Here is a 14,109-nt window from a genome sequence, read left to right on the forward strand (position 1 = left end):
ATTTTTAATAATCAAATGTTACTTATGTAAAATTGAAATATAACCTTACGTGTATTATTTGAAATCCCCAACATCGTTACAAACAATCTATGTCACTCCAATAAAATTACCATTCCTGCCCATAGAACAAGTTTTTTTCAAGACATTTATTAGTCAGCTGCATTAAACTATATAATGCTCCCCCAGACTATTTGGTACATCCGGCTTATTACAGTGTCAGGGACTTTGTCGAGTGCTCTGGTCAGACTAGCTTATATTGAGCTTTATATTAAGACTAGCCACCTGTATAAGCTTTAGTTTATTTTAGCATTAACAAAAACTTTAGTGCTATTTTATTTAATCTGACTTTGTTTTTATATTTAATTTAATTAGGTTATTCTGAATTACCTAATTTAATTGACGCTATTTTGCAGTGTTATTCTGTCTGTCGATAAAGAATTTCTGAAAGTGTTAACAGCTGTTAATATAGATTATTTAAGCTAATTGCTCAAAATAATTAATCAGTATCGATTGATTATATCGATGGTTATGATTATGTAAACATCGTTTGCCAATTACGATATAAAAAACCGGATCCGCTTATTGTACCCTACCCATCATTTACACAACAAAGTTGTAGATGTAGCCTATAGGTCTAACCTAGCCTATTATTTTAAATCATACATATTTGATATTTAGTTTATAGACCAAACAGTTCAACGATCTGGGGAAATTAAGTTTTTGTGATAGATCCTCTAGAATATTGATATTTTACAGAATAAGTACTAGATCATGTTTTTTGTTCATTGCCATAATTGCAAGGGAGCCACAGGTGTTGTTGTCAGTGTGTTAAACTACTAATTCCTTGGCACTTATTAATTATAAAGATGCTTGGTATTTTATAAAACCAGTTTAGGTCATATAACGCTCAGCTGCCAGTAGTAGGCTAGCCTTTTTTTCCTGGTGGAAGAGGGGAAAAATCGGTACTTTGGGATCATACCGACCACACCCAGACATGAATCGTTATTTGACATTTTGCTTCTACTGATTACTAGATTAGCATAGAACAATATTTCGTCAATATAAAACAGGAATTGTCTTATCGCAAACCCCTCCCCATCCTCAGACAGAGATCAAAGTCGAGCGGTCTAGTAGATAACGTGATTGCAGAGTCTTGCCGCCCGTTCAGCTGGTGCGTTGCTTTGTTGTACTTCCGTGTTTTACCCCTACATTTCTCCAAACACAAAAATTCAACAAAAACAAACATTACCAAACAAAAACTAAACTCTTTATTGAAAAAAAAAAAAACACTAAAAACTTATTTTTATTCTTGATCACACTCTGCCACCCAAAATGCGAGTGCCTCCGGCCATCAGCACGGGCTCAACGAAAGAAAAACATCCCTCGAGATAGTACCTATCAGTAAAATATCAAATTCTAGAGGGGCTGATCAGAAATATAAATTGAATTGTAATGGAAAGGCATTTATGTACCGTGCAAAAAACTTAATTAATCATGTGATGCTGCGCGGCCTGCCGTAATCGGGATTCTCGAGAAAGATAAGTTAACAGCGACAACAATACCGATCACAGTACCTGGAAATGCCTGTAAGTTTGTAATTTTGTAATTAAAGAGTTGTTTTTTCGTTCTATCATATTTGTTTCTATAAATTTATATTTTTGTATTCTTCATACTGTTGTGGTTGGTATAATCCCAAAGTACCGAAAAATCCTTTTGGATTCTCTATGGGTACCATTATTCTTGGTTTGTATTTCCTCTTGACATGGTTCCAATGAGGTATGTGGTATCTCCATTACAACATCAGCTTTTCCTTTATTTTCTCAAACTGAGCCGGAATGACTTATTTTGCATTAACATAATCTCAGCGATGAACATTAGCAGCTGCATGTTTCTTGTCCTATTCTACTCTTTTACTTTCCTTTTGATAATATTCTGAATCATAATAGATATCATATGACAGTTCGTAGCACTTTCCAGCATTGTGGCTACTGAGTTAATATTCCTACTAGGGCTTTCATTTTCGCCCACTCTGATAACAATCTGATGCTCCTTGCCACAGTACTTGCAGGCTGCATCATCACTTCTCCTCCCCTGAAACATGAAGCTACTAAAGCTTCCATGGCCACTGAGGAATTGAGTGAGGTGAACACTGACCTCACCATGCTGCCGTTCTATCCACCGTCGTAAGTCTGGGATAAGCTTCCGGGTCCAGGCTCCTGCCTCCTCCAATAGTAGCCTGATTACTCTTCTGCAGTCATGTCAATTGTTGTGATTTATTTTGTGTTCCCTTATTTGTTGGTTCAAGTACTGTAATATTTAATAATTTAACATTTATGAGGTCTTATGTGTACTGAGTTTGAATCGAGGTCTGTACTATCTTGAGGGATGTTCTTCCTTGCACCAGAAACGTGGAGAGGGACTGACTCAAACTCTTGTTCAGTGTAATTTTTAATCAGTATTTTCTGTACCAAATTAACTAATGTGATCTGAGCACGGAAAAGTACCAATCGGAAATGACCCTGGCCAGAAGCGTGGACTTTGGCGCTACCCCTTATCTCTGACAAAAAAAATCCCTCGAGATAGTACTTAATTTGAAACTCAGACTCCCATCAATAATAAAAGCTAATTGTACATTATTGTTAAACTATCGAGTATCTTTATAATTAAGAAGTAACGTTTTTTTTGTGTCAAAAACAATTGTCCTTTCAACATCTTAGTAATATTTTTTATTCTCTAGTTAGTTCTCATCTTCCTTTTGAGAAAACAACAAATAATGGGATGTGGGTAAAGTAAATATTTAAATATACGTACCTTGCAAGAACCTCATAATTGCCTTGTCAGTTTGAAGTTTTACCTTTGTCGATTCTAAAATTAAGGGGGAAAAAGCATGTGTAGACACATAATTATAGTTTTTGTGTAAATATTAAAAAATATTTGAACATTTAGTGTTTAAAGAACCATAAATTGCATAGTAAAAAACGAGGTGATAATAGCTGAAAACTGTGACCTCTTCATATGCATTTCGAGGGAGGTTAAGCGGGAAATGAAATGAAATGAAATATGCCTTTATTCAAGAGGCGGAGTTAGGGAACTGGCTTCCTATTGTATGGTCTCCTACAGAGCCAATAATATCTACCCATGGACACGCAGTCTCTTGGCCATAATGTCTGATAAAAATTATATCCTCAATCTTTGTAGGGATAAAATCACTTTTCTATTTTATTTTGTTTTAATTGTCTTTAATTTATAAAGTAATTTTCCTCATTTTATCATTACCTACCAACCATATTTAAGGTACACGCCTTCTTAACTGACTACCAGTGGACGCGTGGTCAGAAAAAAAAATTGTTTAAACTAAAATCACCATTCTATAGTCTTTAAGACCTTAAAATATCATAATGAGGAGACTAATCATTATAGCCATTACTGTAATGTTCGTTTCAAACTTATTTATGCTTTTATCTGCTCATTGTGTGAATAAATTCTATTCACTACACAATTCTAATCATACACATAACACAGCTATGGTTGGATGGGTTGATTCAATGTGAATGTTGAGTTTAGCTCAACTGCGTTATGTGTAGAAGACTCGGTTGCTCTACCATGCTTTGAGATTGTCACCTCAATTGTGCACTCAATCGTGCACCTGATGAGACTATGAGAATATCTCTTCACCTAGATTGCATTATTTTTTTTAGTCTGGATGTTTCTTTGATGTCGAAACGATGCAGGAGGTTTTGTTGAGCTTCTTCGTTCTTCGTCATCGACTGTTTTTGGATCCCTTTAGATGAACATGACTTCAGATTTCAGGAGTCAAGTCTGCAACAGCATCAGATGCTGCATGTAAGAGGAAGGTGAACTGGAGCTGAACTCTACATTCACAATTCTAATCATGTCTCCTTGAAAAGGTCGGTTAGTCTGACTGAGGTTGATTCGAGGGTTATTGTAGAGTAGTTTTAACATGGTGACTGTGACAGATATTTTAAGGCACAATGGGACAAGTCGGTCTCTCTCAGTAAGGAGTCAGAGTGAATGTGTTAACTATATGTTAGCTAGGCAGTTATTGTACAGTAGTTTTAACACAGTGACTGCGGCAGACTTTTTACGGTGCAGAAGCACAATGAAATTGGTTTATTTGGTACAACTATACTGGTTCTTAATCACAACATATTTCTGCCCTTCCTAGAATGCTTTTACTTGGGAGCCAAAATGTTAACATTATTCTAAATATGATCTTTTACTTGAAAATAGAAGAGAGTTTGAAAATAGAATGGTCACTGTGTGGCAGAAATTTTGAGTGCTGTTAAGCTAGTTCTTGTGCGGTGATTTTAGACAGCTCTCTATCATGCTACATTTTTAAACAAACCGTAAACCATTGGACTCTTCTAGTAGTGGACCTCACTGTGATGACGATGAACCTCATTAGATACTTTTTTATAAGACATTTATAATAACCTTTTCTTTAGTTTTCCTTTAGACAGTGCTCTACCACAATTTTTCAAGTTGCACAGATTTTAGCATTGGATGAAATATCATCTCTTAGACTAACCAAAGATTTGACTAAAATTGAATTTGTATTTGTACTGCAGGTAAATAAATATTACTTTAGGTACATGGGCATATATAGATATCACACAAAGTAATTGGCCTTTTTTTTTTTTTTTTTTTTTTTTTTTTTTTTTTTTTTTTTTTTTTTTTTTTTTTTTTTCCTTTGGGATATTGGGGTGGATTCCTAGATCCTCACACGTCAACCTGAGCTTATTGTGTGCCCCTTTGATGTTAGAGGGGTAAGCCTATCTTCGTGCCCTTAATTAGGCTAAGAAGCTTTTCCCCGATACTAGCATCTGGTTCGTCGCCTGGTTGTTTATCACCGAAAAGAGCCCTTCTCCTTGCTCCCAGTCTCTCACAGTCCAGTATTATGTGTTTTGCAGTCTCTTCAGACTTATTGCAGAGTCTACACTCCGAGTCCTCATTTCGTAAACCTAGAGTGTTTAGGTGTTTCCTGAAGTGGCCGTGTCCAGTGATCAAGGCAATCACTTGCTTAACCCGATCCCTCCCCAGCCCCATCAGCCATCTGGTGAATCCGGAGCTAGAATCGGCAAGCAGTCTTTTGCCGAGTGCTTGTCCTTGGTGACTCTGCCACCGCAAGCGGTGTGTCTTCCTGGACCATTTGTTTATACTTTGATAAGCGGCTGACTTGCTTATACCACAACTCGGTTCTGGACCGGTGTATGGCATGCTTGCTCCGCTTTTGGCAAGCCTGTCGGCGCATTCGTTGCCACCTATGCCTGTGTGGCCCGGTACCCAACCAAGACGCACACAGTTGCGTGATCCAAGCTTGCAGAGAGTGTTAAAGCACTCCCACACAAGCTTGGATGAAATGCTGTTGGAGTCAAGAGCTTTAAGAGCTGCCTGACTGTCTGACATTATACAGATGTTCATTTCCTGGTACCTTCTGGTGAGGCCTAGGTTGGCACAGGCTAGGATACCATAGATTTCGGCTTGAAATATGGAGCAGTTCCGACCCAAACTGCCGCTAAGGGCAGTTCTAGGGTCTGCCCTTGAAATTGAATTTGTATTTGTACTGCAGGTAAATAAATATTACTTTAGGTACATGGGCATATATAGATATCACACAAAGTAATGGCCTTACAGGCCAATCGATAGTTCTTCTTCCACGTACCCAGCGATTGGGAAAGGTGTTGTCTAAATACATGCGAATATCCTGACCGTGGTATGGAGGTGTTCAAGTTGACTGAGCTCCACTCTGAATAACTAGTAGGTAACTAAATGAATAAATGTTAGGTAAGATCAGTCTTAGGCTGTTGGTCGGCGAGTAAAGACCTATTGTGACCTCTGTTCTGTAGTTCAGTTTTAATAATCAGTGTTGTATTTTGCATTTATTAATTGCCTGTTTTAGAGTTATCGGATGTGACTCACAACATGGTGGTTGTGATTCCTGATTTATGCTTATCACAATGCTATGGTATGATTTGTTTATTTTTAGTTTGTAGTTATGTGTTAGGTTAATTGTTCACCTAAGGAAGCGATCAGATTGCAGATCTTGAAACATAGTGTTACCGATTTTTTATATAAATGAAAAATTACAACTGTCCGGAAAAACCCTGTTTCATTGCTTCCACCATCAAAAACAAACTCTTTACAGATGTATACTGAGTTTTGTTTTTCTACGAGTTTATATGAGGAATCTATACTTTTTTGTTATCTTGTATATAGGCCTACTGTGTGTTCAAAGAGTCCCATTCCCCCTTTTATTTCTTTATTTAAAAATCAAATAAGCTTTAACAAATCTTTTTAGCACAAAATGTACTTTTTGACATTGTTTAGAGTTTTAGCCTCTGCCGGAAAGTAGTGTTTTGCAGGAGGTAACTTAAACATTTTAAATAGTAATCCCTATCTTGCAATACATAATTTTAAAGGTCTTTACAGTAAAAACAATGGTGAGCTTAACAATTTGTATACTTAAAATGTGTGAAGAATTTCAGTTAAACAAACTACTGCCAATGGTTGTTAGCAAATTAGTGTATACTTTGCTATATATAAAATATGGTACTCAATAAAGTTTGATAGTGTATTATTTATCATTGAAATTATAACAACTAACTATATATTCTGTATACAATAACAAATTGTATTTTGTTATCTTTGATAAGATAATAGGATTTCGTACATTTGCCATCGTTATATGTTACAACATGTACAGGTATAACACTACGTTTTGAGGCATGAAAGCTACACTCTGTGTCAGGAGTAAGAAATTTAAAGCATAGAAAATTACTTAAACCTGCACAATGCAGCAAAAGACTGCTGCTAAAAAATAAAAAAAATTATATACCTAACAAGGTGAAGTCCAAATGTAATTGTTCAAAAGGAGAAAATGAACCCAGGCTTTGTCACTGCACATAAGTTAAAGACACAATAATACATATCACACCTGCACAACACCTGTGTTATCTTAACTTCCCCCCAATGAGATCCTGTGCCTGCCCCTCTTGCATTGTCCATATTTACATTGTGTGGATCTATTTGCTGCACATTGTTTTTCCAATTGCTTATTCAGCTGATAGAATATGTAAACACAATTCAATATGCGTAGGATTGAACAGGAAAATAAAACAAGTGTTAGTAACTGTATTTTTTTATTTTACTAAACTCCATTTATTTACTACCTAAAGCATGAAAGAGAAAAATCTGATTGCCTTTATTAAAAAATTAATAACAAAGTTGTCAAGTTGTTGTTTACTTAAAAGCTTACAAATACAACACATGTTTAAGACAACAAAGACCACTGTATAATAAGTAAAGAGCAAAAATAATCTCTATTGTTTTAAACCTCAAAATACTGAAAATTTATTGAAAGCAAGCATACAAAGTGATCTTATTATGTTTAAAAATAGAAAAGTGGTTTCTTCAGCTGTAGTCGTTGATTAAATGTCATATAAAAACTAACATGTCTAAAATTGTTTATTTCGTTTACATTTTGAATAATTTGTGCATACATTATTTGCGTTTAAATTATTAGAGGACTACAATGTTAGTGTGGCATTGAACTATTTATATTTAATTCGTTAACATTGGTATTTTTCACTGTACGAATAAAACTATTTATCAATCAATTTACAAACCAGTTTTAACCGACCTTATTGAGCTAAATTAAAATTAATTAACAGTTAAATTGAGTTTGACTGCACAACGTTTACGGTTCCTTCTAATTGACTCACCAGTGATTCAATTATTATCTAGCAGTAGATTCACTTCTTTATCACAGAGCGATATAGAGTCAGCTGACTTTCTTACAAGAATGTGGAATAAGGAAGGGGCAAGTTTTCTATGATGGTAATTTGTATATTCAAATATTTTAAGTTAATGAAACAATTTTTGAAAGAAATGTAATTCCGACTAAGCAAACAAAAGTACAAATCTCAAATGTTGATCATGGTGGGATTCTGAGGTAGCTAATGAAAAGCTATTATTAGTATAAATCATAGATTGTCAGTGAACTCTTAGCTACAAGCTAAATCGTTGTACAGGAAGGTAAGAAATAAGTGATGGTTGTTATAAATACTTTTCTTTTATGATGAAAACAAGATAATTCTGTCATTTCAGGTAAAAATCACAGCTCAGTCTCCCATAATAAAAACATTACCATAATATTTAATGTAATTCTTACACTTCAATAGAAATAAGTATTAAAATTTGTTTTTCTATGCCCATTAGCTGGTAAGTTAAAACATTGTGCTGCTTACAATTTGTTACTCAAATTGTGCAATGTATTGTGCTTAAGTTTAAAATTAAGTTTTTAAAATACAATTGGGTGGTAACCATTTAAACATCAAAATTTACCATGTATTTTACAGTTCAACTGTAATTATTTCCAACAAAAAGAAGCTCAAGACTGAAACATTATAAGTTACGAACAATATTGATTGTTGTTGTTTGATTGACGACAGTGTATTGTCGTGTTATTGTTTCCAACAATAATTTGACTTGGTTCAAAATCATTTTCTTATTTACATGATCACAGAGTCCAACAACTAACACTTACTAGCAAAATTTGTCTTACATTAATTTCCTTTTTAATTCGTGAGTCCACTTTTACATGTAAAATAAAATACTCCTCGTGCATCCATGGTACTCCTTACACTACTTACACCATCTACCTCACTATAAGCACTTTCAATAAACAATAATATTTATATAAACATCACAATAAACCCACATTTTTCATCAGGCAATCTGTGTATTATGCTGATGCAGCAAAATAGCATGGGCAGTTTCACACTGATTACAAAATGAAACTCAGAAGCTGATTACTTACTCTACACATCAACTACCTTACAAGTAATTCATTCCCTTACTTACCGAAAATAACCACAAGTTACATTGTATGTTTAATAAACCACTTTAATCGATTGATGTAACTGTCAAGCGATGCGAATAGAAAGTCGAGGACACTACAACATTCGTTAAAAAAGTCAATAAAACTTTTTGGCAAATTACAACATCTTAAAAATTACTTAAGACAAATAGTTTGAAAACAGTTCATTGAGTCAGGCTAGGAGTAAGTCTACACAGCATTCATACATCTGGCATGTCACCGCCCGATTGGAAATCTTCTGGCTGGTTAAAAAACAACTTTTCTTTAAACAAAATGTGAATGTTGTTTACTTTCACATACAGAATTTGTTGCCCTGAAATAAGGATTATACGAATTTGTCTTAAAGATACCAGACATGTATTGTTAGAAAAGCTGATATTATTGTAGCAAAGTCCCATTATAGAGCTGGCTATACTGGCAGCCATCTTGATTTAACTTTCTTATGCGATACAATTCAAAGTCGTTTTACTACATTTCTCTTGTCACATTATCTTTCAATTTGTTTAGTTTGTACAATAGGATTAGCCATTTGGAATGCAATAGATAATCTATCTCTGCTACATCTGTTTTGCGTTTGGACCAATGTTCATAATCTTTACAGAAAGTTCACATCTTCTCTATTAATAATTCAAAAGCAAGAAAAACATTTGAAGTGCTTTCAAAATATCTATTTTATGAACAAAATTTTCCAAACCTCTTCTCTTGATTGGATTTCGACAATTGACCCAAGATCACAAGAACACAAATTTGTTCCAATGCCCTTTGCGATCGGGAGGCCTCTAATATGGCTAAAACGTATCTCTCGTTCAGGATGGACTCTCAGGTGGTTGTCCTCTCAGCTTGCCGGACCACGCTTAGTGGCTCGCTGTATTCTGCGTCACCACTCAATGCTTGTACGTCACTTTTACTTTAAATGGTGTATTTGATCTTTAGCTCTTTACATGACTAAGATTTAAATTAAATTCTAAAAAAATTTATAAAGTTTATTAGCTTCAAGGTTGAAACTTTATCAATGGGTTTATTTTTATTATTTGCTAAACTAAGTAATTTGTAATTTAAGTTTGATCTGTTTTAAGTCTTTTTATTTGAAGTAGATTTTTATTATCAACAGAATATAACTCGTTTCCATATTTTGAGCTTGGTTTCCGCCAAATGCATAGTATTTTAATACATTGATAGGATACACTATGGGAGCTACAGTGACTCGTGACACTCGAATAAAAAAATAATTGTGAACGATGTTTACTATGGTATGTGCTGCAAATAGATAAATATTAATTTAGTTGCTTATTTAGCCGAGATATTGCAGCACTTTCCAGCCACAATTGGATAAGGACTGAATTTTATAACTTCTTAATACAGTGGGCCACACATAAGGTCTTGACAAGCTGAACGACCTGACGCAGAGAACAGCTATGGCCACTGTTGGGAAATGAAATGAAAAATGCCTTTATTAAAGAGGTGGAGTTAGGGCTATCAAGCCCTTTCTACCACTCAACCTCATATTGTATACAGTAAACTTGAGGTTGAGAGGTAGAGAGGGGGTGGTTGAGGGATGTTGTGGTCAGGCGATCTGAGAGGACAATCATATAAATTGAATGCCGAACCCAAAGGGTTAAAGGAAATTGATTTGAAATGTAACCTGAAAAGTTTGCATTAGTATAAACTCATAATATAAAAAAATACTCAAAATGTGTTGTAGTGACCAGGATCAGTTCATATTTGCTGATCATAGTAGGCTGGGTTGCTACTACAAAGGTAACAAAATCGGGTTTTTTCCTATGGGAACTTGTCAATAATATATAACTTTCATGTCTAAATCTGTGTGCATATCCTTAGACCATATTTTCATCTATGGTTAACAAATTGTTTACTCCAGAAAAAAAGAAAATTTTTCTGAAATGAATTATTTTATACACTGTTTAAATGTATTCTAAAGCTTGTGGTAATATGTCAGCCAGAAGATTTCCTGCTCCTTCGAGGGTAGAAGAGACTCAACAAGGTGATTCTATTCCAGATCTGACTGCAAGATGGGTGGGCTCTCTCCCAAGATAAAGGGATTTACAGGAATGAGCCATTAGAAAAGACATGAGAGCCGAATCTCTCGGCTAGCAGTGAAGATGAAGATGCTGGATCTAGAAGGTAGTGTCCTGGTCCTGGTCTGGTTGCAGGAGAGGTGAACTCTCACCTGATGGAAACGGTGTTGCAGGAGTGAGCCGAGAGGAAGGGGTTGTGGGTGCTGATCGACTTAGCCAGTGCCGGCCTCGAGTCAAAGGCATATAAAGTTTCAGCCGACTACTGCTGCCACTTCCTCCACTCTGGAAAATAAACAATCATTTAATTGACTTGTTTATGAACTGGTTTCTTAAATATTGATGAGGCAAATGTGACAAAAATCATAGGGCAACAAAGCATATTTTTACATTTAATGCTGCTGTCCAGTGATGATTTATAATGGACATGTGGTTTCAATTAAATTTTAAATGAATGTGTAATAACATAAATATGCATGTAATTATGAACTCCCAACACATTCTGAATTTCTTAAAAAATTAATTTAAAATAATGTCCTATGGACTAAAAATTATAAATGTAATAGTCATTTTATAAATATTTAGGGACTCACCAACTCTAACAGTCATTCCCTGCAGTAGACTAGACCTATCGATCTACCTTTACACCCCAATATCTGAACACGTGTGGTTAGTATTACTCCTGGACATCCTTAGGGTTGCCCAGATTTAAGTGACACACTGGAAGGTATAAACCAGCCAGAAATGAACCCTTCTGGTCTCTGTATATAGTTAACTGACTATGATTTATTCACTTGTTTTAAATTTATAAAGTTATGAAAAAATGAGCTGAGAAAAAAATTACACTTTAACTATACCTTTACTCAACCAAGGTATCAAAGCAATCCTACAGAGTAAGCCAAACATCGAAGAAGTACTGATGTAAATCAAGGGTGATAATGTTTTGGATATACACTGGATACACATAACAAAGCTGTAGGAAAGGTGGATTCAATTGAATTTTGAGTTTAGCTCCAGTTCACCTTCCCTTTTATTGCAGCGTATGGTATCTGACGCTGTCTCAGCTTCATTATGTTTATAAAACTCGGTTGCTCCATTGTGCTTAGAGATCCTGCCTATCATATCGTAGTGCACTTAATTGTGTACCTGATGAGACAATGAGACTACCACTTCACTTATTATAGGTGTCTCTGATGTCGAAACAATGTTAATGTTTCATTTTGAGCTTTTTCATCGTCGACTTCCTTTGGATCTTTTCAGACGAACATGACTCCAGATTCTAGAAGTCAAGTCTGAGACAGCGTCAGATCCAGATGCTACAATAAAAAGGAAGGTGAACTGGAGCTAAACTCAAAATGCACTAAAAAGGCCATATAACACTTAAATTTTTTCTATTTAGTGTTTATCAACTGTACAGGTAAAAACTAGACAGGAATGAACTGGAAAACAATTACATTAATAAACCAACATTTTCTTTAACAAATTTTATCTAGTGATTTCGTTATATTTTTAGAATAATTTCCTGACTATAAAACTAAAATATCACAATTCTCAATTCAAGTTACAAAGGATTGCATTTTTATCTTATACGAAATGAAATTGAATATGTAATATAAGAACATATTAATGTTTAATTTCAATGTAATTTGACATGTGCCTAATTTATGATTTGTTCTAAAAATTATTTTTTTTATATTAAAACAACACCATTTAAAAATTTCTGTTAGTGCTAAAATTATGATATCTAATATTCAGTATGCAAATAATAAAAGTTTAAATAAAATTTTAGTCCAATTTATTTATGTATTCTTTTAATTTTGTAACACATTTAGAATTTATGATGTTGCATAATACAAATAGTCTTATTTATATTCACAAAACCAGGGTTTTCTTAAAATCTATAAAGTTATTTCTCCTAAGAAACAAAATCAATTGTCAGCTGTGCGACTTGTTGTGGAGGTTGAAGGGTGATGGTACCGAAAGAGTTAAAGATATGGAAAGGTAATTTTTTCTTGACACACTTAAAGCTGACCATGAGATACATAATAAATAATCATAATACCGTCAAACAACTAGGTAAATACACTGGCAGTCGCCACATTCTACCAAAAACTCGGTCTGTGAAGCTGACACTGATCTAACAATTATTTACATGTCTGAAAATAGGTTTTAAGAGTATCAAGCTAAGATAAATAGGATCTAAAAGAAATTTCTGTTAGTATTTGTAATCCTTTTAATACCCTTTCATTGTGTGCACCAAAGTAGCGCAAAAGTGTGTGGTGGATGATCAATTTATTTCTTGATTTGAAAATTCCTTTCTTTATTTTAAGAAAAACCATGTTATGTGCTAATACAATCCAAAATGGCTCTTTGCTCCTGAGCTATTAAAATATGAGACTTTAAAATAAACTATTCAATGTTTAATTTCAAGAAAACAAATTTAAAATGAATAAATTACTATGAATTCCTACATGGCAAAATGGTTTAAAAAATAAATTATCTGTTAAATTCTCGTACATTGCTTTTGAGAAGTATATTCTTGTTTATTTGATAGATGAATTAGCTAAATATAAATTAACTATTAAAGTACAAGTATACTTGAGCTAAGTGCTATATTACAGATGATGGTGGCACCATAAGGGTATGAATGGAAAGACTTAACAACATTATCAGATTGCCACTTCCAATATTCCATTGAATGGCTCTAATGAGTTAACTCTTCGTAACCTACCTGTTGACTAGGCAGCTGATTGATCTTGTGTAGAAGGTGGGTGGTGGGGGAGGTGGCACGGGGTGGTGAGTGGAGAGGCCCCCCCAGCCCCGCTACAGAGCTGACAGTTGACAAACCCCCGCACAGTGAGGGTCGCCCTGGCGGGGCCTCAGACACTAATACACAGCTGTGAGCGTGACAGGAGCTCAAGGACTGCCAACAACAATTTAAACTACAGAATAGGCCCTTGAATTAAAAATGCCAATTAGAAATTTACTTTCGCCCTGGGCTTCATTATTACAGGATTAACAGCTAAAGAAAGTTGTAAAAATAGATCCTCAACAAAAAAAATTTGATCAGGATTTGATAATAAATAAAATAAGGCATAGATTTGAACTTTGGATACCTCCAAAGAAACGTTGATCCAGTGTTAATCAAATCCCGATAGAGATTGGATCAAGGTAACA

At 34.6% G+C, this 14,109-nt stretch overlaps 1 protein-coding gene across 2 annotated transcripts in view; it reads right to left on the reverse strand.

Moving 5' to 3' along the window:
• Positions 1-7,742: 7,742 nt before the first annotated feature.
• LOC124366218 overlaps positions 7,743-14,109 on the reverse strand; it is a 217,390-nt gene continuing 211,023 nt past the window's right edge. For both annotated transcript variants that reach the window (XM_046822607.1, XM_046822606.1), the window contains 2 exons: positions 13,664-13,855; positions 7,743-11,217 (listed from right to left, as the gene is read on the reverse strand). In XM_046822607.1, the coding sequence (XP_046678563.1) occupies positions 11,035-11,217; positions 13,664-13,855 (375 nt within the window). In that variant the 3' untranslated portion in view covers positions 7,743-11,034. The remainder of the gene's footprint in view (positions 11,218-13,663; positions 13,856-14,109) is intronic.

The sequence above is a fragment of the Homalodisca vitripennis genome, chromosome 7, assembly GCF_021130785.1.
Source record: "Homalodisca vitripennis isolate AUS2020 chromosome 7, UT_GWSS_2.1, whole genome shotgun sequence".
Classification (NCBI taxonomy): domain Eukaryota; kingdom Metazoa; phylum Arthropoda; class Insecta; order Hemiptera; family Cicadellidae; genus Homalodisca; species Homalodisca vitripennis.